The sequence below is a fragment of the Candoia aspera genome, chromosome 6 (assembly GCF_035149785.1).
Source record: "Candoia aspera isolate rCanAsp1 chromosome 6, rCanAsp1.hap2, whole genome shotgun sequence".
NCBI lineage: Eukaryota > Metazoa > Chordata > Lepidosauria > Squamata > Boidae > Candoia > Candoia aspera.
Genome location: NC_086158.1, coordinates 75,811,221 through 75,838,948, shown reverse-complemented (window position 1 = coordinate 75,838,948; position 27,728 = coordinate 75,811,221). Strand labels below are relative to the sequence as shown.

The following is a 27,728-nucleotide window of genomic DNA, read 5'->3' as shown; positions in this document are numbered from 1 at the left end:
AGGTCTCCAGTGCAAATATGTTCTCCAATTATGATATTCTATGAGAAAGGAGTTTACTCTATATCCATTTTCTCCCCCTGAATCTGAGGATATACATTTCTTAGGCAGACACTTGGCCAATTTATTCAGTTGGACTTACTTTAATTTGAAGTGGACCTTCCCCCAGCTAAGTAGGTTTACAGTCATAGTGACAGCTTAGCCTCTTTCCCTGGCTAAAGAGTAATCTTAGATGGGGGTGGGATGGTGGATGGGAAGGGATATCTTTTGTCTAGACCAGTGTTTCTCAACCTTGGCCACTTTCAGATGTCTGGACTTCAGCTCCCAGAATCCCCCAGCCAACACATCTGAAAGTGGTCAAGGTTGAGAAACACTGGTCTAGACTCTGTATTGGGAAGGGGAGAGGATGGGCGTTCCCTCCTAACATTTCACAATCCTAATTGGCTTCCGTGACTGCTATTTAAAACTTTAATGCATAAGAGATGAGGGAAGAATGAATGAACAGAAGTGGTAAGATCCCTTGCTAAATTCAAATAGGGCCTCTATTCCAAATGAATGACAGAGCAAGAGCTTATAACACCAAGCAACTGCTGGAATTCTCTGCCCGCAAGAGTGGCCTGTTATCTGTGCCCTTGCAATGGGGTAAAGGATTTGATTAGAGACAACTCTTCTCTCCCATCAAGCCTTGCACAACTGGTCCTCTGGAGAGAGGAAAGGAGCAGCCAACTGCCAGAGCTAAGGCAGTGGGATTAGGGAAAGCAGGACATGGAGGATTTCAGCTGCGTAGTGGTGGGGTGGGAATTTACAGATTGCTCCTGCTCAAAAATAGCAGACAGCTTCCCAGATGTCATGAAAACAACAAGAATAGCAATCATTGAAAGCCCTAGGAGTGAGACATTTCTCACTCAGCTGCAGTTGGAGAAATGCATGCAGGAGCAGGTTGCACATTGAGATGTTGGTGCCACAGCTGATCTTTTAAGGAGCAGCTTCAAATCTGGGTTTCATGATTGTTTATGAATGCTGAAACCTGCATTCCCCCTAGCCATCTTTTTAAGGACCAATTTTCACCGCCTTGCTTGGCCTGCAGAAACCAAATTCATGAGATACCCAAGGGCTACCAGCTCCCGTTTCTTTTTTTGGTCAGGGCTTCCTGTGGACTCGGTGACCTCACAACTTATTGTGGAACAAACACTCCTATTTTTCTTCTCCTTAAATGACTTGAGAATGTTGGCTCGTCTGTGGTTAACCCACCCGGCCTCTTCCTGTAACATCAAGGATAGCAAATTTCAGCATGCGCTGGCTGTCTGAAGAGCAGATTTGCACTGAAGTGGATATGCTGGCTTGGAAGACAAGGAGGATTTTTTTCCTTCTTCTTAAAGGATCTTCTAAAAGTACTACAGCCATTGATTATTTTTAATAACATCATGTTCCTGAAATGAAGGGGTCGTCATCACTGGATGCACGGAATTGTCACCTGGCTTCAACTGAAGATGTGTGTTTGTCACAGTTTATAAAGCTATCCAACAGCTGTCTTATACAAGCTCTTTTTCCAGCCAATGTCCTTTTCCCACGATAGTGGAATTCTGAGACTTGCTATAATCCCCTTATGTTTGTAGGGTGACAAGTCAGGGAACACTGCATTATTGCAGAACTAGACTAATGACCGAGATGTGGGTGTGTATTTTCAAATTTCAGTTACATGGGAGAACTATTGGACGTTTGGCCCTACAGCAACACCATGACAATTTTGAAGTTAGCAACTATTTTTTGCCTTTCATTTTGCTGTTGAGGATGTTTTGAAAAGTAAAATTGCTTTCTTCAGCCCAGGAGTTGTGTAAATGCACCTATTTTATATTATATTTTTGCAATACTCTCTGCCCCCTTACCCTGAATTTCACCATCAAATGCCTGGATTATTTTGGATGATGGATCTGGGCAGCTTTTGGAAAGGCAACTTTGAAGCGCCCAGTAAAGGTGAATTGATCTATTACCGACATATTGAGATCAGAAGGGGCTTGTTCCAGAGTTTAGAAACTATCTGCCATTGATCAAAACACCACTTGAAACAGGAAAAAACCATGTGGCTGATCCTTGGCATTTTTGCCACCACATTGTATGTTTGGTTGGGGATGGTTATTAAAAGAAGTTAAGTGATTACATGTGGCCATGGCTTGCCATCACCGACAATAACTCACGTGTTGGATCTTGGAAATGGGGGAGCCCTTTTCCACCCCAAGTGTTTCCAGGGTGAAACTCCAGCATCCGGTCTTCCTTCCCCAGCAACTGTCACTCCCAACTTCTTGCACAGAAGGAGAACCATTTTTCTCTGTGCAGGAAGAGACAAGGACAATTCTTCCTTATGTTCTCTGTGTGGAGAAAGGTTTTTTTAAAAAAAATAAAAATAGGTCCAAGAGATCCTATCTTTTAAAGCTCAAACTCCAAGGAATGCTGGGGATTCTGTGATCAGAAAGCCTCCACAGAACAGTGGTTTCCAAAAGTCCATGTGGTAAAGCAATGTTTAAGCTCTCTGAAAGATACGATTTATGCAAGCCAAGACCTGCAGTGTCTTCACTAAATTACAGAACTGTCCTTCTTCCTCTGGAACAATTAAAATGGGCAGTCTCTTACTGATCTGTAGATTTTTGAACTTTTTTTCTTCTGATGAGCTTCTTGTGCGCTCTCTTCCTTTTTGAATGTCTTTCGTTCCCCTCTTAATTACCATGAGTTTCTGCTTTTGACGTTGCCGTTTACTTAATATACATGACCACATCCTCTGCTTGCTGCGCAGTTATACTTATTCTGCCTTCAAAAGCTGAGTCTTACGCAGTCTCCACACACACCCGTTGCTGTTGAACTCATTCCCTTGTGTGTGCTTTCAGCAAAGTCAGCCACTCACAATGCAAAATAATGCTCTGACACACAAGCACACTCTTTCTCTCTCACAAAGCTTTCTCTTAAAACCCTACCCCGCACCCCCATTTTTTCCCCAGCTGGGACAGCCTTGGTATCTCAGTATTTCATTGCCCAACTCAATTCCAACACAGCAAAAGAAGATTTCTGATTACCTCTGTTTCTCTGTCAGCATGGTGTCATGGTGACATATGATAATCTGACATATGTGACAATGAGAAGTAACCTCCACATGGTATTTACCCTACAACATAGTGGAAGCTTTTTTCTGTCAAAAATGGCTGTTCCAGGTGGCCTGGATTCATGAGTGCCAGTGTTAAGGGGAGAGGGGCATTAACCCCTTTGCTCCCACACTCCACCTGCAGTTTGGATCAGTAGCCTTTGCAGTTGGCATTTCTTATTTCAAGGCAAATTGTAAGCACAGTCCCCACCATATGATCATGGCGAAAGGGGTATGATAACATTGGTTCGGAATTATGGGAGTTAAAGTCCAACATACCCAGAAATTGCCAAGTTGGGGAAGATTGTCTAAAAGCTACTGTGGTGTGGGATTTGGGCTATACTGAATGCTGCCTAGAGTCTATGCCAATGCTTATAGTGCTTTGCTATTCTTTCATCAAGATAATGTCCTTTGTTTTTGGAGAACTGAACACACACATCTATCATCTCTGTCTCTGTCTATCTAATCCATCTTAATCTCCATCTCTCTCTGTCATCTTGGAGGATCCTGAGCTAGATCAGGAAAGAGAGGTTTTTGGAAAATTTGCTTGGAAAACCTAGACCAGTGTTTCTCAACCTTGGCAACTTGAAAATGTGTGGACTTCAACTCCCAGGATTCCCCAGCCAAATTTTCCAATTTACTATGACGCAGCTGAGCTGATCAGATCCATTCAGGCCCTCTTTTCTAATTTAACTTCTAAGCCAACAGGCAGACCGAGGACAGGACAGCCCCCTCCCCCATTGTGAGTAGCAAGCCCTGGTGGCTTGGAGCAGTTTTAACTAGAACAGCTGCAAGGGCTAAAGATTAGAAACCTCTCTTTCCTGATCTAGCTCAGGATCCTCCAAGCTAGTTTTTCTTTTTCTTTCTTTTTTTGAGGTGGGGAAATGAGCCAGCTGCATTACATGACAAATGTCCCATATAGTTTTGCCTCCAGAAGTAGTCCTGGGGATACGTGTTTATGAACCTAGCTGCAAGTCTCCTGCTAACTAACAGCCGTAGCTGATTGGGGGGGCTCCATGTCAAGCACCAAGAGAGTTCAGAGTGGAACTGCTTTAGCTTAAACTTGAAAATGTTGGCTATGACATTGCGTGCAAACAACCTATCTGTAGCCTCTTCTACCCAGATGCTTGAAGTTTCCGCAGATGTACATCCCGCCACAAATTTGCTTATTTAGGGTCAAACTGGACATTTTCCCTTTTTGTTTGTATGAAAAGCAGGTGGGCTCAGATCCACATTTGGAGATGGGGTGGTGTAACATTTTGGCATACTGGTGTCCTCATCCAGCTCCTGCACCTGATGTTTACATTAAGCAATTATGCAATTATTAATTGCATGAATGGAAATGTACTGAGTCTAGCCTTGAAAGCAAGTCCTGTTGAAAGCAGTGGAGTGTCTTTTCAAGTAAAAATTACAGAACCTAAATCTCAGCATTCCAACTGCGCCCTCTCTCTCTTTCACACACACACACAATTCAAGCACTCAAAATCTGGACTGGGCTGTCTTGCAGTATTTTGGGGATTGTGTGAGGTGTGCTGGTCTGCAAGACTGATGATTTCAACAAAAGCTGACCTATATTTCAGTAAGATGTGCAAGAGTTAAGCATTGCTTTGTTAAGTTGATCAAGCTAGAAAGTAAAGAGAAAAATCAGTTGGGATACTATACTTGTCCACAATGTTGAATCAGACTGGGAAGAGTCTCAAGAGTTGTAGGGAGAATTGCTGTGAAGAACTTAAGAAGCTGATTTGCTTTAGGGCTGTATTAGGGAGGCAGGTAGTAACAATTTTAAACAGACTGTGCTTCTGTGACCCTAAATTGCAGGAGAGGTATTCACTCTTCTTTAGAGAATGTCAAGAACATTTGGGCTCAAAGAGAGAATCACTGAAAGGGATTCACATCAGAGGTAGACATTTTGGGTTATTTGCTGAGACCATGCCGTTTCAAGGGTCCATGTCTGACATTCACAGCCTACTGGTTGTTTGCTGGCTCTGCCTATTTGCTTGCTTTTTCTGAGCATGCAAACAATGAAAACAGTGAGGAGAAAAGTGATATTGTCCACTTACTTTATGCTCTTCAATCTGGCCAGTCATGGGGTTGGAAGAGGACTTAGTCAGTCCCCACTCTCAAAACATGGAACCAGCTCTGCCCCTGACAGGGTTGATTCAACTAGTGAGTTGCTGCTGCTTTTATGCTCTAGGCATCAGCAATTCCAGGGATGAACATCTGTAAATGTTTCCCATGGAACTCCAAAATTCAGTTAGTTTATTTATCGTATACTCAGCCACGAAGTAACTACAAATCTTGAGATCGCCAAATCTCTCAAGTTTTCAGGGTTCTTACATGTGATCATGCAAGATCTGTGGGGGTAGGGAGGTCATTAAAATCTGATCTCACAAATTTCCCCCCCCCCCATTTTTAGTTTTAATTGTACCCATTATGCAAACTTGCATGATGGTGTGTGAAAAAAGTTATTGTCCCCCTGATGGATGCAGAGGCCAAACACCACACTTTAGTCCTGGAAGAATTGTGGCAAAATTATTGTGATTGTGGGCATTTGGCCATAGTTGAGTAATCAAAGCAGGCCTTTCTGTTGTAGTCCCCAACTCAGTGGTGTCTCAAGAAGCAGGAACGCTTGCATTTTGGGTGTGCTGTCTTTGCTGCTCCGGCCCTGGTAGGTAAGAACTTGATTTTTTTTTTTCAAATTATGCTCATATGATTACCTTTCCCCTTATTTAATCAATGATCTTTTGCATTTTTGCATGTTTTCCTTTCATTTGGCTAACCCGATTGTGTTAGGTGCCCTTCCTTGATGTCAGTGGTCCTACTGAGAGCCAGAATCTGTGCCTTAATAAGAGAACTAAGGGTATTTATTGTGAGTGCCAGGAACTGCACAATCAGTTCTGGCAGTGATGTGGAGATGACAAAGAAGAAAGAAGATGAGGAAGGAAGGCCATGGGAGTGAAGAGCAGGTGATGCAAGTGGGTACCCACCAGCCCCACCGGAACAGTGTTCTAAAAAAGATAGTTGAAACTCAGCTGCGGTTTACCACAATGTTCTACTGATCAGCTGAATGGTCTGAAGTACAGAGTGACTGAAAGTAAGTTTATTTTCCCACAGTAAGAGACATGAGCACAGATGCACATGCCCATCCTTGTGCGCACACAAAAAATCTTTGTGCACAGATGCTGAGGTCAGTTCTGCATTACAGATGTTGGCTGTAGCTGGGCTTAAGGAATTCCACCCCTCCCCCTGGTGACTTTGGACTTAAGCAAAACTTCAGGACACAAACAAACTTCTGTCCTTTTAATTGCATCAGCCTAACCCCTTTCTTCCTTTTAAAATTTCCTTTATAAACGTATGCTGCCGTTTGAGTACATTATTGATGTATGCGCTCTCATGGTTGAAGAAAGCATGAGAACCAAGCATAATCTCTTTTTCTACAAGCAGTGGAAGCCAAAAAGCAACCCCCTTCAACTCCAGGTTTTAGGACAATGGAACTCAACGGAAGCAGATCCTTCTATAATAATAGGAATTAGAAAATTCCTGTTGATGCTTGAGAATTCCTAATCACAGGGGGGATGTCCTAGTAACCTGAAATTCAGTTCATCAGTAGTTATAGCTAAACAGTAGGATTTTTCCCCCCTATCCTAGAAAAAGGTATGAGGGGATGCTCTGTTGTTAAATTTTAGACAATTTGTTAAAGCAGGGTTGTTGTTGTTGTTTTGCCTAATGAGGCTTTTTCCTACTCTATCTGCTCTGCAGCTGTAAAACAGTTAACCATGTTCCTATGTTAGGATTTATAATATTTTCTCTCTCTTTTTTCATTTTAACAACATATAACTGGTGTTTATTGTATGCCACTTTGGGCTCTGCTTGTAGAACAAAGCTAATAAACAGTAAATCTAAATCTAAGTGACATCTGATGTTCCCTTCACCAAATGCATTATCGTTTCTCTGGTGTATTCTGTGCAGTAATACAGAAGAATGCTTAAAAAGTGTAGGAGGGATATGGAGCACAAAAGGGTATGGATCACATCTGTGATTGCAGATATGGCTTTTAGCATTAGTCCTCCCATGTTGATGGCTGGGTGGCTTGTTTCAATGTACTTCGATTTTCTTTTGTGATTATATGAACGCCATTTTCCCACTTAAATTGACTAATAACCCTACATATCTTATCAAGTGGCTTGTCAGCTGCCTTTTCTCCCCAGTTAGATGGGCTGCGATGGAGAAGGATCCAGGATATATATGTATGATATATGACATATCATTTATTTATTTATTTCATTTTTATCCCACCTTTATTATTTTTATAAGTAACTCAAGGCAGCAAACATACCTAATACTCCTTCCTCCTCCTATTTTCCCTGCAACAACAACCCTGTGAGGTGAGTTGGGCTGAGAGAGAGTGACTGGACCAAGGTCACCCAGCCGGCTTTCATGCCTAAGGTGGGACTAGAACTCACAGACGCCTGGTTTCTAGCCCATGTATCTTATATATCAGTTATCTGTGCATGGGTATAAATTTGGTTGGCTTATCTCTATTATGAGATGGGATGTATCAGTCTTGATTTTTTTCAAGCTTGGCTTCTAACACTGAGGTTGAAATTCAGCATCATGCTACTTATGGCATTTCAGCTGAGCCACATGCATTGTCAGAATCTCACTTTTTGTACACCGATACCTCTGGTATCCCTTAGCTGAGATGGAAAGCTAAGGATCGGTTTTCAACCATATCTGGAACTCTTGTACCAAATTCACATGAAAGAAAGTTGACCCTAAATTTAAGAAAACCCGCCCCCAAGAAAGGAAGAGTAGATTAAAAGATCTGTATATAGACACACACATACACACAAATCCTGCACAATGACTAGTGCTCCACCGTGTCAGTCTAGAACTGCCAATTCCAGCTAAAATGAATCCTGAATATCTCCTCCTTCCTCAATAAATGTGCACATGTGTGACACTTCTGTTTCTGTTATATTAACACTAATATAAATATACTTGCTGGGAGCCATATTGCACAAGAAGGCAGGTAGAGCCAAGACAAAACTCATTTTAACCAAATTAGTAATTACTGATTAAAATTAATTGCCTGTAAAATAAGGTACCCCATTTATAAAATTAAGTTATCCTGCCTCCACATATACCAACCATTCCTTTTCTCATACAGTCTCTTCCATCTCTCTCTGTCACACACTCCTCCACTCCCCTCCCCTCCTTCCAGAAGAAATTTCAAGAAAGGAAGAAGAGAACAGGATGGCCATGGGGTAAGAGGAAGAGGTAAGTGCACTGAGAAGGAAAGAGATTGTGGGAAACCAAACGGGATGGCTATGAGGCAAGCGGATGAAGAGGAGAAGCAAAAGCCATTGCAACACTTTTAGGCATTGCAGAAAGAGTTAACATTCACCCATAACTCTACCAATTCACATGCAGACTTTTTTTTGCTGACATGCAAATATTCAGGAGTAATGTGGAAGAAATGGGGCAGGGACTTGAAAGGCTAGAAACCCAGGAGAGTTGGCTTAGCTTGGTTGGGTGATCCTGCCATTTTCAACCATTCAACTGAGCTTTCCTGTGGCTACGTTTCTGTAACATTTCCCTACCAACCTCCTTTAACAATCAGAGTTGCACATTTCTATTGCCTCTGCTCAATCTATTGAATTGCCTCCCTTCAATTGCTTTTCAACCCAGGCCAAGCTTAAAAGAATAAGAAGCATTCAGCCTCCTAGCATAGTGTCACCCAACTCTGTCAGCAGCCAACGTCTCCTGGCTGTGGGCTTTTCCTTAGGGACCTTTCCAGACTATGGAGTTAAAGGCTCTCCACCCATCCTTGAGTCAACAGGAAAAAATCCTGGCATAGCAGTTGCTAAATGGCACAGCCCTGGTTATTTATGTTGCACTTGTGCTGGGCAAAGGCACTGATTAACTCCATGGACTTTGCTGCCCTCACTCGTCTGCATGTCATTTTTGGATGGGGAAAACACCCACCAACCAAAGCACTGCTATAGGAGTGGTGTGTGCACACGTGTGTCTACCTGTGTGTGAATCTGAGAAACTTGCCCTTTTCTACCTGTCCTCTTTAGCCTGCTCTGTGTCCTTCCTCCTAATGGACCATTTGGTTGTAACACAAGTGGAATGAAATGAGAAAAACAAAAAGGAATCCTGAAAGGAACTAAGTCATTAGTAGCAGTTCTCAGGAGACAGAATTTTTATTTAGGATTTCTGTTCCTTTCCCACTATTATGCTATTTCAGATGTGCAGAAAATGAGGAGAGGCTATAGAGTTAAAACGACCAAGAGTGGCCCAGTGCTGCTGAATTAAGGTGAGTTGACTGCTGACACGGTGGAGGTCCCTGCTCCAATCCTTTTTTGCGTGCTCCAATAATAGTGTGAAGTCAAGCTCAGGACTTGGTAATCATTGGTCACATTCATGTAGTTCTCATGGAAAACATATGGAAGCTTGAGAGAGGTTGCACTGGCAGGGAAGCAGTCTGTTGAAGCAAGAAACTTGCAGTCATAGCAGAAGGTATGCACATCTCTATTCTTGGAATTTCCTCCAAGTTGTGAGCAAACAACTTTGAAGGGTGAGTAAGAAAAAGGAAGCAGCTCTCCCCACTTCTGAAAACAACTCTTCCATGCTTTTGGAGTGGACAGCGTATTGCTCAAGTACAAATCCGAGGGACCACTGATACAGTGACAGCTCTCACTCCAACCAGTGGCATGTAAAGCAAACTGTAGTGGTATCATGATGATGATGCATTTTGGTGTTATCTACAAACACTGCCATTATGGTCTTGTATCCCATCATCTGACAGATATGTCCATGAAGGTTTCTTGGGGACAATTCATACCAAGGCGTCTTCTTGACATTGCATGTACCGTGTGTCCAGGAAAAGAAGAGCAGAATAATGGCAGAAAAGGTTGCTCAAGGACCGGAGGGAAAGGGGCATCCCAACATCAGCCAGAAGCACCCAGTAAACATTTCTTTGACTATACTCACTACTTGTCACCTGACTTGGTTTCCTACATGGTGGGTATTGAGGCACAATGAATGTTATACCCTTTGAAGCTGTTGTTGGGTAGTGGTGAACTAAGGAGAAAATAGTAATTTAATACTAATAGAGTTACAATAGAAGAGACTATATGAGGCTCACGGTTGAACTGTGGAGTCCTTGGTGCTCTCTGAGCTTGGTTGTTTGCTTGCAGACATTTTATCACCCAACTAGGTAACATCACCAGTGCGAGTGTGTGGGGTTTGCTGCCAGTTTATAGAGTTAATCTGTGATCTTGCTTATGGGCTGGGGATGAGATGAAAGCAGAATCATGGGATCAAGGGAGAAATTGGTGTTGCTGGGGCATGACTGTGTAAAGTGCTAGTGGGGAGGAGTTTCATCAAATAGATCAATACATGGCAGTTGTCTAAATAGGATATATTTGGGGTCTAGACAGGCTTTATTGACAGCATAAATCTAAACTAAATTATTATCCAACTGATACAATCTTAGGACAAAGTCTGCAAGCAATATCATCCATGTTTCTTGGTGTCAGCAAGGAAACTTATCACCCATAGACTAGAATCTGGCTTAGAAAAAAAAGAAAAAAAAAGTTAACTATTGGCTGGCATAATGGTTGCCCGCTCTAAGCTAAAAAGTTCAGGAAGATCTTTCTTTCTCCTTCAAGACCAACTGATCCACTAGATGTAATCACTGTTCTTTAATCCACTCACAATATGTCTTAATTAGATCATTTTCACTTCTTCTGTTCCATATTTTCACTTCTGGTTTATGAGGTTACCACTTACAGTGATGGAGAATGTGTCATTCTATGGTGCAGTTTTCAAACAGGAACTTCCGAGGTCTAATTTTTGCAGTTTAAGTAGCAACTGTTAAGAAACACATGTACTTGTTAATTAACTTCCTGCAAAAATTTAAGAGAAGCAGAACAATTTGGAAAGGACTGCATTGCCACTGAAATTTCACTCAAAGTAAACCTGGAAGATAAAACAGTGGAAGATATTTTGGAATAAAGCAACTGCCCTGAAAAATACAGATGGAACGTCTTTGATTGTAGGCATATTTTAGATATTCCAAATTAACAACCCTACTTAACTTGAAGAAGCAAGATTTAAGCTGATTTCACAGTGTTCGTTCAGAATTAAGTTGTCTTCCAATGTTCTGAATTGTCGTAGGAAGAAAATCATGCAACTTATATTTCCAGGGGTCCTCTTATATGGAATACATATACCTCTTCCTAAACATGTCTCTTGTATTATTCTGTTTAATAATCATAACCTACAAGAACTATATATGAGTTAATATGTAACTAATTAATTTAATAAAGTTAAATTAATTTCTTTCCTTATTACAAACTAATTATCATTTCAACAAGTTGTACTACTGGGGTGTAATTTACTATTATATTCCTATGATACACCTGAAAAAATGGGCTAGTATGAAAAAGATTCTCAATTCTTTATAAACCATAAAGGGATGTAGCCTTTCCTCTAATGCACACAGCAAGGCAAGTAAGAAAAGAAAGAGAAAATGGAGAATGGGCAGGGACCAATATAGAGCAGTGGGGTGGAACTTGATCAGCGGTTCATAGATGTTTCTGGGTATTCAAGAAGGTAATCTAAAGGAAACCATGAACCTAGAAATGCCACAGATCTGTCAGAGTTGCACAATACATAACAGAAAAGAAAATGTGGGAAGGAGTCAGATATAACCTACTCTACTACTCTCAATATTGTTACAGCCTTAAGTCCTTTTCAGCTGAGGAACTGTATCTGTTGATGCACTAATGTGAACGCACATTAACCAGGGAAGGATATAAAACAAGTCACAACCCTTGGAAGTTCTACACTATCTCAAGAGAAGTTCTTTTAGATCATTAGATCAAAAGTCTGGCATCTTGTGTCCAAAAATATCTAGAAATGAATCTCTCTAGGAAACCTAAAGGCAAAACTTAACAACTGCAAGTATTTTTCCCTGGTTGTTCTCCAACGGCACCTGGAGACATCCTGCCACTGAACCTAGGGTTCCATCTGGTTATTATGCTGAATAAGTATAATGGATTGATTCTTCATAAATCTGGCTTACTCCCCTTCTAAGAACACATAAATCAATGGTTCATTACCCCATCTTGTGGCAATGAATTAAATAAGTTAAGCTGTGCACAGTGCAAAGAACCACGTTTCTGCTGAAGAATTTTATTTGGTGATCACTATCCCCATAGTATCCATTGTTTTATAAATTTCTATTATATCTATTATATATATATTTACTGTGAAAATAATTAATTTATTCCTATTCATACTTCTTATCCGTTAAGATATCTAGAACTATAGCCAGCTCATAACTATAGCAGGACTGCTATATTTAAAAGAAGTCTTTCATGGAAGACTGTGTCCAAGATTAAATGTGTAATGTTTATGACACTGATCCAAAATTATGCTGGTTGCATTTTTCATATAATAATAGTGGACAGGGTTTTTTTTTTGGAAGAAATCAAATTAACATCCTTTTCAAAAATGCTTCTCAAAGCCATTCTGCTGAAATAATAATAATAATAATGGCAAGGAAATCCACTTTTCTGTACTAAGAGAACTCATTTGAAAGAAAAAAAGGGAAGTCAGTGAATAATCACTTTATAAACTTTATATATACAGATCATTAAAATGGAGAGAAGACCATAAGAAAGAATCAAAGGTTCTAATCACACTATTAATAAATTAATCATAATAAAATTAATAAAGGGACTGTGGGCTTGAGTTTGAAATTATAGCAGCTGGAAAGGTTAATCAGTGAGCACTTTTAGGGTTGGGCAATGGAAATGAGAAATGGAAACAGATAGGGTACTTCATATAATGTTTTTTAATAGGAGAAAAGAGGTTTCTAGCACATTTCTATATCCTCATCAAAGGATATTTCTGGAAGCTGTCTTCCGGGAAAAGAAAGCCCATCCAACAGTCCCAAACAGTAGATTGAATCAGAAGATTGTGGAGGAACTTTACTGATCCTGCAGATCTGCCAACATTCTCAAAAGATGTTTTCAAGTTTGCCAAAGCAATCAAGACAAGGCTGGATACGGGTTCTTGCCTTCACTCTGTCAGAGATGTAATTGTGACATCACTGACTGTATTTCCTGAATTGCCCGTGAAGGTAGGAGAGCGAATGACTGAGCAGAGAAATGTGGACCAATCAGCAGCAGCTACAGCCCTAAAGACTCTAGAAGAACATAAGCGCAAGATCAGTAACTTCATATCCTTTAAATCACAAGTCAATTGTCCCCCACTCCAATCTTGTTAATGATATTTCAGCTCAGCTCTGTAAAGATTAGCAGCAAGAAATGTGAAAATGCAATAATATGTCAAAGACACAATCCCCCATTTTGGGAAATGGAAATGTTTGAAAATGGCATTATTTTTCTACCATCTGGCAATATGTTTCTTTTCTCAAAACCTAATGGAAAATAAGATAGCTTGTGTGGGCAAAGTTAGCCTTCTGGCTTCTTCTTTAAATGCATTTGCATCAACGTCAGATAAGACATATGCCTGGTGGTATTGTAGTCATTTTCAAGTGAGAGGTAATTCATGTGACAAGAAGCTCTATGCATTACAGTCTCTGTGCAGGACAACTAGCACTGGGCAGACAGATACTTGAAGAAGCTTTCACAGGTATTGCAGTAGGTAGAGGATTCCAAGGGAAATTGACTCTGTTGAGTATCTAACCACTTTTTACAATAAAATGAATCATAGCATGTATGATCATAGCAAGTATCATAGCAAGATTGGAAGGGTGCTTGGAGATCTACTCCATATTCTCACTCAATACAGGATCCAGTACAGGATCCAGGTGTAACCTGTTACCAGGAATTATCTGAGGATATCACTGTTGCTGGCATTTGATATGTGCTGGTTTCGGCGAAGAAGATACAACAGCTTTCAACTCCATCTATAATAAACTGCTGAACTTTTTCCATTCCAAATCTGTATTTCTAAAGAACACATTGTTAGGGGCTGCAATGGATGGATGGATATCAGGCAGTTCTATATTGTGCAAATGTAAGCATGTGTATTGCTTGACTTCACTGATTATTAAATAACCAGCAGCTGAACAGACTCTCTTGAAAACGTTTGATGAGAGAAATGACGACTATTTTGTAGTAGTATGTAAGATGGGAATATATGGATGGAAAGAGTAGAAGACACAAAACTGAATTGGAGTGATTTTCAATTAGGTGCTAATTGAAGTCTCTCAGTAGTATGTGATGAATCATTGACTTCCTCTGGAACTGTAGTGCTTAGCTCTGCATCCAGGAGGAATGAAGTGGGAGACTGGCAACTAGCAAACAATCTTCTTCTGTAAATACCAAGAAGGGAGTTAATTCTCTTTTCTCTGCCCGATCTTTCTCTGCCCAGGTCACTGATCATCATGCAAATGCTGGTCTGAACAACCCATCTTGTTAAAACACCTTTATCTTCCTTCCTTTTTTGCATGGGGGTGGGGGGGTGAGTGGGAAAAGGTAATTTTCTGCCTGCAGAAAACATTCAAGGTGGGGAAAAAATACTGCTCACTTGTGATCATTTGTCATCCTCAGCTCCTGAACAGGACATGTGGGTTGACAGTTTGTTAATTGAGCTTTTCCAACAAGGCATCGTAAAGTTTTATGCTGACAAAGGCTGTGCTCGCTATTCATTCTGCATTAGAGCATGATCCACGCTGCTTCTCAGTTGAACACAAAATGCTTTTTTAAAAAAATGGTTGGCATTTCTTAACTTCCTAACATTTATTTTAAATTTTAGTTTGGAAAGAAGCGGTGAACATTAGGATTTACCTATGAAAGACAGGTATGTAATAGCAAGCATTGCTGCAAATGGACTTTTAACAGTGGTCCATAGGGTTGCACGAAAATTGATTTCCATTTGTGGCCATTCCCACCCTCCAAAAATTGATTTCCATTCCCACCCTCCAAAAATTGATAGCATTTTCCATTGCTGAATCCAATGGAAAATGCTATCAATTTTTGGAGGTTGGGAATAGGAAATTTGTCCTTAGGACTTGGGGCTGCGGGAGTATAGCAGTTGAGGACAGTCATTTTTTATTTCCAATGCACTGTGGAGGCATAAAATGGAGGCCTCAGTATGCTTTCCCTCTGATTTTAATGGCATTCCTCCCAAAAAATCTTGGTCAAATGAACTTTTGTGGGGAAGGAAATTCAAGCTTGACTGCTGCATTCTGAAATTAGCCAGACATGCTAAAAAGATGAGTGCAGATTTACCTTAATTTTTGAAGTGTGAATTGTCAAGACTTGTTTCTAGGGTGATGCCCATATGGAATGTTTTCTCCTACATTTATAAAATAGTTATGGCTATTCAATGGTAACATGCATTCGTTTATAGTATTTCAGGAGGAATTCTATCAATAGTAACAGCTGGACAAATGTCTCCTAGTCTCTTACACAGCAGTTGCAAACTATATCCCAAGGTTTAAGGGGGACTAGCTACAGGCTGAAGACCAAAGGCAGTGGCAGCAGAAGACAAGAATGGCAAGAGGTCTGTACTATTTGGTCAAAACAAAAGGTCTGTATTTCAAAGGATGCTACGCTATTTGCTTTTAATCTCATCCCTTTCTGTAGGTTTGAGAGGGTTTATTCTTATTTTCCTCAGAAGCAAAATATCTTTCATCACTACGTCAGTAGCACGTACTGGGTTTCGTAGGCTTATGTGCTTCGTTATATTCTCTCATGAGCTTGGCTTCTAGATTCATAGACTGCTTTTTTGAGATAACTGGTACTTTGATTTGTAAGCAGACCAACCTGCAAATATATTGATTTTTGATATGGATAAGAGAGTATTGTTTAGGACTACAGCCCTAAACCATACCACTTTCTTCCCTTGCTTTTGAACTAGATTCATTTAAATTTGAAACTAAATCAGTAGTTTTGGCAACCCAGACGAAGGGAGAGTATATTAACACTACAGGGTAACAAATTCAAGTGAATCATTTCTTGTGGGAGACCCAAATCTACTTAAGATTCTTTTATATCCTCTTAATTCTTTCATCTGTACAGCAGAGAGTTTTTAAGGCTGGCCCATTTATAGGATTGACAGTGGCACATTTTTCATCCCTACTAGAAAGAAATGGGAGCGCAGTCTTGACACCTCTAAGTAGAGGAAGTAAGGCCTATTTTGTTCATTGTGGGAAAAGATGTATTGCAAGTCCCAGAAAGTGGATGGAATCCTTAGTGATGTGTTAAACTGCTGCTGAGTGACAAGGAATTATATAAAAGAATACAAAAATAGTGTAATGGCTTTAAAAACGTGGAATAATGTAATTCTTACATCATTAGCTCATTTAATGATTCTCTGTATTCCAGGGAATACTATTATGTCTTCAAGAGAGTCCACGTTGAAAAACTGAACCACCATCCAAGCGATGGTCAACATTCAAAGTAAACTGCTCTCTCTCTCCTCTTTCCGTTCAGCATTATCTATTTTTCATTGATTCTGGATGTTGTACACCTACACATAAATTATTCTGAGTAAGAAAGGGAAGGATTCCTCTAGTTTTAGAGGAAAGAACTGGGGTCTGTGTATTAAAGGACTGTGAAACATGGATCTGATTCAACTAAGGAAGGAGATTTTATGGAAGTCTAGATGTTGGCTCAAAATTCCATCAGCCTCAAGCTGCATAGCCAATGGTTATAGGTGATGGTGTTGCAACCCAGTAATATCTGGAGAGTCACAGGTTCCCACCCCCTAGTACATTTCATTGATGAACCTTCACAATGGAATGCTCCCTATCTCGAAATTAATGAGGTGCCCATGAATATACTCTGAAGTTCCTGTAAAGATTTACTTCCCCATCCAGGACTTCCCTACATGAAATGCTGTTATGTATGGTTTTGATATTATTTTTGTTCTTTAGTTTTTTTAAAATACTGAATGTGACCTTTTAATCCATTGTTCCTATTATATTTTACTGCAAACTACTTTGAGAACTGTAACAACAGGAAGCAATATAAGAATACACTGGATAAAAAAATACATAGCTCTTGCCCTGCTAACACGTGAATGGGGACAGACACTATAGTTCTACTTCGTTCATTCATTCATTCATTCATTCTGTATTGCTGCCCATCTCACCTGAGCGACTCTGGGCAGCTCATAAAGTTTGTGGTATTCTGTTAACACAGAGAACTAACAGTGCTACAGCTCCTGTTCAATGTCTTACAATTGCTTTCTCCTTATCTGTTAGTCTGTGCCCTGAGATGGGCAGCCCTGAGCTGAACTTGGCTGATTTTTTAAAACCAACCCTGGTTAGCACTTTCATTTCCCATTCTTCTGCAACTAGATTATAACCAAAATATAACTTCTGTGTCTTTCTCATGTAATTGTGTAGAAAAGCAATGCATCCTACTCTTCTGCAGAAAAATAGTATCAGAGAAAACTGTCAATCTAACATTTTTCAGGACATCATAAATTGAACATTCAAAGTTGTAATTTTATCATGCGAATAAGAAAGAGAAAGCCACCATGATAGTTTATTACTGTAGGGCTGGGATTACAATCATTAAGGAAATAATCAAAGGTTCCTTCCCTTTTGTTCACATAGTGCAAGATTTTCAACGATTTCAGGGGGTAACCAGGGAGAAGACAGAAGGAATACAGCCATACTTCATATATCCCTGACACCCTGTGAAGCCAGAAAAGTTATCACATTAGTGCCCTCATGGCGAGGCTAATAAATAAGCAACATCCACTACTATTGCAATAAATCTGTGAAATGTTTGAAGACTTCCATGATTTATTTCTTTAAAACAGAGGACGAGTAGGTCAAGCACATATACATTGGTATATCAGTGTATAATTCATCATAAAAATAAACTGATATTGGGGAAGAAAACAATGAAAATCCTACAAACTGCCCTTTAAAGCCTTCACAACACTTATGGCTGAATCTATGCACCCATCAAAGTTGGAATGAATAAATCCATCACCTCCACAGACAAGAAAAGGTTTTGTGTGAAGAGTTATTTGTCCTGGACTTCTAGGGTATGCTTCTGTAACCTGTAATAGAATACATACAAGAATAAGGAGCTACTAATTACACTTCATAAAGTTCAGGTAAATGGCATTTCAAGGAAACATACTAACTGGAAGAAGCAGCTTCAGCTTTAATAATGATATCAATGAGAACAAATGTTTCATGTTTTGCCACGCTTTGGCATTGTGCAGGATAGGAACCGCAAGTAGACAATCTTGGCTAATATGAAATAAAGCTAAATTGTGTCAGACTAGGTTAATACAGTAGAGCATTTATTTATATGACTTCTATAGCCGCCCATCTCAAGAAGTGACTCTTAACGAAGTACTTTACTTATAAAGTAAAACAAGTTTCGTTGTTATAAACATAGGTCATAACAATGTAACATAGCATAAAATACAATAAAAGAAAATAACAAAAGAAAATAGAGCAATAAACAGTGTTAGATACAAAGAGATTAAAACAAGATAAAGCTAGGGCTATGATAAACTACTTAAACAATAATTTCTGAGTTTAAATGATGACAAAGCAAAAGCAGCAACCTGACTATTAACCATTGGAAATAAATTTGCATGCCTGAGTCTATTTTGGGATTAAATTTAATCCTCTGGAGAGAGGTAAATGGATCTCTCTTGGGCATTCCCACAACATATTGGAGGCATTGCAGCTCCAGAGGATCCTGGATGAAACGGATTATCTGGACCCTTTCCAGTTGGATTTCAGGCCTGGATATGGGGTGGAAACCACTTTGGTCACACTTATGGATGATCTCTGGTGAGAGTGGGATGGGGGTAGTGCACCCATCCTTGCTCTTCTTGACCTCTCAGTGGCTTTCAATACCATCAACCATGGTATCCTTTTGGGTCGGCTCAGGGAGTTGGGGGTGGGTGGTGTGGTTTTGCACTTCCTTCCTCCAGGGCTGATCCCAATCGGTGTCAACAGGAGCGAGAGATCCGACCCTCGGCCCCTCCTCTGTGGGGTACGGCAGGGTTCGGTGCTCTCTCCGCTCCTTTTTAACATCTACATGAAACTGCTGGGTGAGATCATCTGTCGCCACGGGGTGAGGTATCATTAGTATGCTGATGATACTCAAGTATATATCGCCATCCCAGGTGACGTAAGTGAGGCTGTGACCACCCTCTCTCAGTGCCTGGGGGTTGTGGGGCTCTGGATGGAGAACAACAGGCTTCAGCTGAACCCTGGTAAGACAGAGTGGCTGTGGGTTAACGGTCCCTTGGCTCCTAGGAATTTGCCATCTTTAGTCCTGGATGGGGTTGCACTGCCCCAGACAGACCCGGTGTGTAACTTGGGGGTCCTCTTGGACTCACGACTCCTGCTCAAAGAGCAGGTGGCAGTAGTGGCCAGAAGGGCCTTTGCGCAACTTCATGTTGTGTGCCAGCTACACCCTTTCCTGGATCGGGAGTCCCTCCAAACCGTCACTCATGCCCTTGTTATCTCCCACATAGACTATTGCAATGTGCTCTACATGGGGCTACCCTTGAAGACTATCCGGAAGCTATAGCTGGTGCAAAATGCAGCCGTGCGAGCAGTCTTGGGAGCCCCAAGGAGGGCACATATAACACCATTGCTGCACGAGCTGCATTGGGTGCTGGTTTGCTTCTGGGTCCAATTCAAGGTGTTGGTTATCACCTTTAAAGCCCTACATGGCATGGCGCCAGATTACCTGAGGGACCACCTCACCCCCATTACATTGACCCGTCCCATCTGGTCAGGCAGAGGGCATGCTATAGACCCTGTCCATGAGGGATTGCTGATTGGCAGGGTCCAGGAGCAGGGTCTTCTCTGCCATGGCACCCACCCTCTGGAACAAGCTACCCCCGTGGGTAAGACAGGCCCCCATACTCCTGGCCTTTTAGAAGGGAGTAAAAACTTGAGTATGCCACCTGGACTGGGATGGGAGGGGCGACAGCTCTTCATGGGGGTGGTTGGACCCATGAGGGTGCCAGGGTAAGATCTCATTGTCCATTTTGAATTTTATATTTATATTGTATTTATATGTTTTCATATTATTTTTATTCTTTGTAAGCCGCCCAGAGTCATCATATACAAGATGGGCGGCAGAGAAATTTAATAATAAATAAAATAAATAAATATTAATTCCCTCATTGATCCAGGGCGTACAGGTCTTCAGTCTCTCATTTTGGTTTGGACAAATGTCAGAAAATCCTTTGCCTACTACATTACAACTTGATGTATTTTCATGAATGTATCTGCCCACTTCAACCTCTTCCAAGTCACTTATGCAAAAGGCAGAGAGGGAAGGAGAGGGAAGTAGGCGCCTTTTTAAAAAAAAATACAGGACCTTTACAGCGATTATGCAAGTGCAGAAGACTGTCTCCACTTCTCCCTCCCCATCTGCTATATTGCTGCTGCTCAAATTTGTACATTCAGCATTATTTAAGGAAGAAATTTGGGTTGGGGGTGGGGGAAGAAGCAATAGGAAGGAACAGCGGCAGCAAAGAACATTTTGCAATCCACAAGAAGGGGAAGTACGGAGCCCAAACTCAAGGGACGTACATCCCTTACTTTGTAACTCATTGCTAAAAGAATTGCTTAAATAATGAGAAATGGTACTGCCTTATTCCAAGCAAAATAGACGTTGACATGTTTCTGTCTTTGACTTAATTTTGTTGGAAAAGGAGGGGAGCAGATTCCTTTTAGCATCAGTTGGCCTGTTTATAGAAGGAAGAATACAGTGTAAATAAAAAGGAACACAGACTGCCATTACTGCTGATGCAACTGGAAATAGTTGTTTACATCTTTATAGATATGGAATTTGGGCTTTTGAAGAGGACAGATCCACAGATTAATGTCAACAGGGCAAAAGCATTAACTATCTCTTATCAAAGCTACTGAAAGAGATCAAATGAGTGATATGCAAATAGTTTATCTCTGACTGAGATAAACTTAGATGCTTACCAAATAGTGGGAATGTTACAGAAATCTGCCCAGCAAAATTGACTGCAGCTGAAAGGGCAGGCAAATACCAACCCAGTAATCCTTTCCCTTAACCACAGCTTTCCTTATACCGCTCTGTCCCTTTGCTGCTGAAGAGTAGCGTTAACAGTCTCTTCTGCCCAGAGATGGGTGAGAATTTTGTTCTCCTTTTTTGTGGGCAAGCAACTCAGCAAACATCACAAATAACTCCATCAACCAAATGGGAAGCATCTCAGCTACAAACATGCAAACCCAAAGGCAAAGGGACAGATTTACTCATCCGTTCTTACGCTCACTCTCCTGTAATCTTTCTAAGCTCATGCAGCTCTTTGCAGCCTTTGTCTTCATCATTCTTTCCCTTTTCCCAGGCTGTTTTCCACCTTAGCTTTGTTGTGAGTAGACACCTTTTGTCTACTCACAACAGCCCTTGGTGTCCATCTCCTGTTTCCTTTGGTCCTATTTAGGCCTTCAATGCCAACCTGTTGCTCAGTGTAGTCATCTTGGGGCATCCACAAAGGAGACAGAAAAAGTTCAGATGGCACCTGTGTGATCAAAGCCCTGGACCTTTTTCACATGCCTGTGAGGCACACAAAAAGAGAGGGGGTTCAATTGTGTCTGTAGATGCCATCTTGACTTTTTTGATTCCTCCACCCTCCAAGACATCCTTGCAGCATCTGAACTAAAGCATCCCAAAAAGATTGAATTATTAGATTTGTATCCCACCTTTCCTCCAGGAGCTCAAGCTGGTATACATAGCACTACAGGTAGTCCTCAACCTATGACCTTTCGTTCAGTGACTATTCAAAATTACAATGGCACTGAATGAATGATGGTTACGGCCAGTCCTTGGGAGTTCTGGCCATCCCAGCACCCCCACTGTTATGTGATCATGATCTGGGCACTTGGCAACCGGTTTGTACATGATTGGTTACAGTGCCCTGCAATCATGTGATCGCCATTTGCAACCTTCCCTGCTAGCTTCCCTAGAAAGTCAATGGGGAAGCTGGCTGGGAAGGTTGCAAGGTTGTAGAATAAGTCTCCCCCACCTGCATGCCCTCCCCCAGCCCCTCTGCACTCACAACATGCTACTCGTGCACCCCTGTGCACCCTCCCTGATCCATGCCATGCCTCTCGCATCCCCCCTCACACCTTCATGCACCCTCCCCGATTTGCACCGAGCCTCTTGGGCACCCCCTTGCACCCCCTCCCACACCATGCCTCTCATGTATCCCCTCACACCCTCCCCTCCACATGCCTTTGTGCACCCCCTGCACCGAGCCTCTCACACACTCCCTGGCCTGACTCCCTGCACTGTGCCAAGCCTCTTGCGCACCCCTGTGCACCCTCCTCTCCCTGTGCCTCTCACGCACCCCCTTACACCCTTTCTCTGACCCACACTGTGCCTCTTGCACACCCTCTTGTGCCCTCTCTGAGATTGAGGAACTCTTCAGGAACAATTGATGAACACTTTGTGTTCAATTTTTGACCCAGCTATGTAGCCACCTCATTGTTATCTATCCAGCCCACACTTAACTAGCATGCTGATCAGCATATGATGGGATACTTTGTCAAATGCTTTGCTAAAATCAAGATATATTGTGTCTACAGCATTCCCACAATCTACTCAATAAAAAAAGTAAGCTTAATCTGGCAAGATTTATTTCTGACAAATCCATCTGGACATTACTGCATTGCTTTCAAGTTGCTTACTGATAAATCTCTTTATGGGCTGCTTTAGAATCTTTCCAGGTATGATTATAGACTGACTGGTTGGTAGTTCCCGGATATTTCTTTTCCTCCTTTTTGAGGATTGGAACATTTGCCTACCTTCAGTCATCTGGCACTTCACCAGTGCTCCAGGATTTCTTAAAGTTACTACATATGGGCTTGTCTAGTTCATCGATTTCATCTCATTTCATTAATTTGGCTAGTTCATCAATTTCATTACCACAGGAAGCAAGTCATTTGGTCTTGGAGATTTAAACCCATGTGAAACAAAGATATTTCTCAACCATGTTTCTATCAATCTCAACTCTACACCTTCCTCTTGCTTTTATAATTTTCTGGTAGAACATGGTTGAGAGAAGACTGAACCAACAATGTTTTCCACTTTTGTTGGACAAGACTGAACTTTCTCTCTCTCTGCATTACCTATTTTTATTTAATGGGCAAAGCAGAGAACTGACTGCAGAAAGGCAGTGAAATTTTCTTTTCCCTGCATATCAGCATCTTTTAACCTGTATTAGGGACTTAAAAAAGAAAAGTGTAACTCCATTCCTGGCAAGCCAGCTTTCTTTAACAAAGGAAAAATCAGCTTCTGGAAACAGTTTGATACTTGGCAGCTTAAAGTCATCGGCTTGGCCTGCTAGATTCTATATTGGGCAATTAAGGCCATATAAAAAGCTACCTCTCTGGAGGGTACAGAGTATGGTAGATGAATCATCCACAGTATTCAACTGACACCTAATACGGTGACTACCGTAGGGATCTAGAAGCCTTTGGTTAATAGCCTGAAGGAGTTATTTTATGATTGTGGGGCAGGAGAGAATTCTTCCTTAAACTGTAAGGCAGTGCTAAATTGCAGAGTTTAAAGCCGTAGCTGCTCCAAAGATATGGGCAGAAACATGGCAACTAGGACAGTGCCTAGGAGGAATATGCAAAAGATGTCCATGCAAGTTAACTCCAGGTGGGATTTTTTACTCAGCTGTATTAAAATTTTAGAATTTGAGGAAGCATGTAAAACAGAGAAAAGAATAAGTCAGAGTTGGAAGGGAGGCTCTCTACCTCATCTCATCTAATTCTCTAAAGAGACAAAGACCACAAAGCTCAAGCATCCAACTTTCTGTTTGAAGACCTCAAATGGGGGAGATACGCTTACATAGCCTGCTTCATACATTACCTTTTACTCTTTAAACTTATCTCTTTTTTCCAAGACCTCATTGCCTCCATCCAACCACAACTTTCTTAGCCATCCCCTTTCTCTCAACAAATTTCCTCTTCCTCTATATATTTGTTTTGCAATGTGATCCTCGCTCATTTTCTCTATACAAGTAAACCACCGCACATCCTTGTTTTATACTAGTCACTGTTGTATTCAATCAATATTCATGTACCACCCATTCATTCTTAGATCATCTTGTGACATAAATCCAGTAATCTAGTATTGCCTTCTACAACAGCAAAACCTAAGTTTTTTTTCCTACAGCAGCAATCATAGTATGCTTCTCCCTATTCCATCTGCTTTTTTTCTATAATAAAAAAACAAAATCTTCCTTTTGTAGAACATTGTTCTGACATCCCTTCCCCAAACCTTTGCAAACTTTCTACATCCCTATTAATGAACAATGCCTTGAAGCAGACCCAGGACTCCAGATGAGGTCTAATCAACAGAAATTAATTCAGTCCTCTTACTACTTCTGACTTGGAAATCACGATTCTACTAATTGAAGGCTGCAATTACATTTGCCTTTTTTTTTCCTGCAACCATATCGTGCTCCTAATGTTCAGCTTGTGATCAACTACACCCCTAAGTTCCTTCTCACAGATACAATGATCAGGTTAGGTATTCCCCATCCTGTGCCCATTTCTTTCTTTTTTTGTGTGTGCACACTTAAGTGCAGACCTCTGTGTGGTGAATTTTAGTCCATCGCTGGCAAAATGAGGGTATCTCATTTTGTAAATAACTTATCTTCCTATTTCTGCCTTGCTTCTGGAGCCTCTGTATGTTTGAATTTGAAAAAAATAAGACATAACTTGACATTTATAATTCCTATTAATATGAAGAGGGGCTTTCAATAACATTTGCTGCTGCCGCCATATGTAAGTGCATCGACTTCTAAGACGTAAGCAAAACTCCCCCCCCCCACCTCCACTGAGTTTTATTGTTCACACAACTCTTCATTCTTATCAGATCCTGGGAGGAGCTGGCAGCAGCCACAAGAACCTAGGGCTTGCTTTGTTGCTAAAAGGAAAAATGGTAAAGCTTCCCTTGGGTTGAGCTCAGCTCCTGGTGACTTCCTGTTCTCTTGGTAACAATTCATAAGTGGTTTGCTATTGACTTCTTCCAAGAAGTTTGACTTTCCACTGTTGGCTGCAGTGTAGATTCCTGTTGAAGTAATAACCAGCTCCAACCTGCTGAACTTCTCAAGAACAGCCAGGATTGGCTAGGTGCTGCCAATTAGCTGGTTTGCTAAAGAAAGAGAACCTCCATCTCAATAGTCAAAAGGTTTAGATGCTTCTCTTACTACACTGTGGCAACTAATATTGTGCAAACCAACAAGATGTGTCTGAGAGCCAAAGCAAGACCTTAAGGGAATTGTGTTGATCATAACAGATTAGCAACAGCAGCAGAATTTCACCATAGTTATCATTACAGAAGACAGAATCTAAAACTAAAAACATATTTCAGTTGTTATTTAGGTTACTAGCTTATTACAATTCAATTTCTTTCTTCTATAACGCCAAAGTAGTTCCAGGTCCAAGCCCATCCTCACTACAGATGTTTGCTAGGTGCCTGGGCCAATTTTTCTCTCCCAGCCCAACCTACCTCACAGAATTGTTTTGAGAAAAAATGGGAGGAGGGAATGTTATGTATGCCATCTTAAGTTCCTGAATGAAAAGTGGGGTATAAATTAAATAAATACACAAATGATGCAGAGCTTATTGTTTTCAACCATGCAATGAAATTAAGGATATGGTATTTTTGATCTCTTAGGCTCAAAGTATCTTTGGACACATTACGCAAAGACCTAGCTCTCTGGAGAAGGCTGAGAAAAGTGGAAGGAAAGAGAAGAAGAGGATGATCAGCACCAAGGTGGATAGATTCAGTTACAGTGGCAATAAATGCACCGTTGGAAGACCTGAAAAACCAGGTTAGGGACAGATTGTCATGGAGAAAATCTATACGGTTCCTTAAGAGCAACACCAACTTGATGGCATATAATCATTCATTCATTCAATCAATCAATCAATCAATTTATGATCTCTGAAGCTCTGAGAAAGACTTGCATAGCTTGGCACAAAATTCCAGGATCTTGGGCCCTTTTCACATATTCAACATTGTAATACCTGGATCTCCCACTAAATCAGCTAGTCCCAAATCCCTGACAAGCATACCTACTTGACCAATATATTTACAGGTTCTTTTCTTTTAGATGCAATTCTGTGTTCCAAATGCCTGGGAGAAAATCCTTCCTAATGCTCTGAGAGCTACTCCCAGGTACATGCATGCATTGCACTGCACAGTGACTGAAGCATGTCACTTTGGGCCAAAGTAAATGTGGACTTAAATGGGTTTTGGTATTTAATATGCACGCTTTGTTTAAATGCAAAAAGTAGACACTGCATTGTTGGGGTCATTTGAAGCAAGGAGGTAGAAATCAAATCTTTTCATTCCTGTTATGATGTGGATGACAATCTCTTACATGCCCTTCCCATCTGCTGCACATCTTTAAAAAAATCACTTACATACACAAAGACACATTGTGACTATGGTTTTCATTTAAATCTAAGGATGCTTTTAACACCATGTCTCAGCTGTCCCCCCACATGAAGCACATGTTTTGCCTGCAGAAGATTCCAGGTTCAGTTCTGCCAATTCTAAGTCAGGCTGGTGAAGTTCCCAGACAGAAACCATGCAGGTCTGCTGACAGTGTGGGCAGAATTCAGTGTGGGCAGGACTAAGCTACATGGCTAAATATAACATATGAGAAGCACTTGTTAGATTGCAGTTTAGGTCAGGTACAAGCAGTGATGGGCAAACCTTGCTATGCCTATATCTTAACATCTCTGCTGTGCGAGCTGCACTGGGTATCATTTGGCTTCCACATGCAGTTCAAGGTGCTAGTTATTATACATGGCAAAGGGCCTAGATATCTGAAGGACTGCCTATCCTCATAAAGTCTGTCTGTTTTATGCTAGCCAGCAGAGATTATTTGCTTTGGTCCCATCAACTAAGCAATCATCTAGTCTAGTGGGACCATGAGGTGGGCTTTCTCTGTCACGGCATCTGCCATTTGGAACAATATCCCCTTGGAGATCTGCACAGCTCCCATTTTGTCCATCTTCAAGCACTCTTTCAAAAACTAGCTTTTCTTGCAGGCCTTGGGTTAGATGGATGGACGGGCTCCAGGAATTGTAAGGAATTTGGATGGGGTTTTTTTGCTGCCAGAATGGACAGACTTTTTATTTATTGCTAGAGTCATTTCGTATTTATTGCAGTTTTAATTTTGTAAAGCTGCCAAGAGTTGTCTGGATTGGGGCAGCCAAATACATAAATAAATAAATATTAATTGAGCTATCCACTTTGACACCAGGATCTTCTTCCTGGTTAGTTATATACAGTAACACACTCTTCAATGTATTTGTGAAGTTAGAAGGATGACTTCGAGTCATTTTTTTGACTCCTGGTGATTGCCTAGAAGAGTCCCTGCAGTTTTCTTGGCAAGATTTTTTTCAGAAGTGGTTTGCCTTTGCCTCCTTCTTAGGGCTCAGAGAGAGTGACTGGCCCAAGGTCACGCAGCTGGCTTTGTGCCCAAGGGAGGACTAGAACTCCCAGTCTCCCGGTTTCTAGCCTGGAGCCTTAACCACTACCCCAAA

At 41.1% G+C, this 27,728-nt stretch overlaps 1 protein-coding gene across 2 annotated transcripts in view; it reads right to left on the bottom strand.

The window, feature by feature from the left end:
- Positions 1 to 17,915: 17,915 nt before the first annotated feature.
- The window catches only part of RNLS (renalase, FAD dependent amine oxidase), a 105,447-nt gene continuing 95,634 nt past the window's right edge, over positions 17,916 to 27,728 (bottom strand). For both annotated transcript variants that reach the window (XM_063307464.1, XM_063307465.1), the window contains exon 7: positions 17,916 to 18,196. In XM_063307464.1, the coding sequence (XP_063163534.1) occupies positions 18,044 to 18,196 (153 nt within the window). In that variant the 3' untranslated portion in view covers positions 17,916 to 18,043. The remainder of the gene's footprint in view (positions 18,197 to 27,728) is intronic.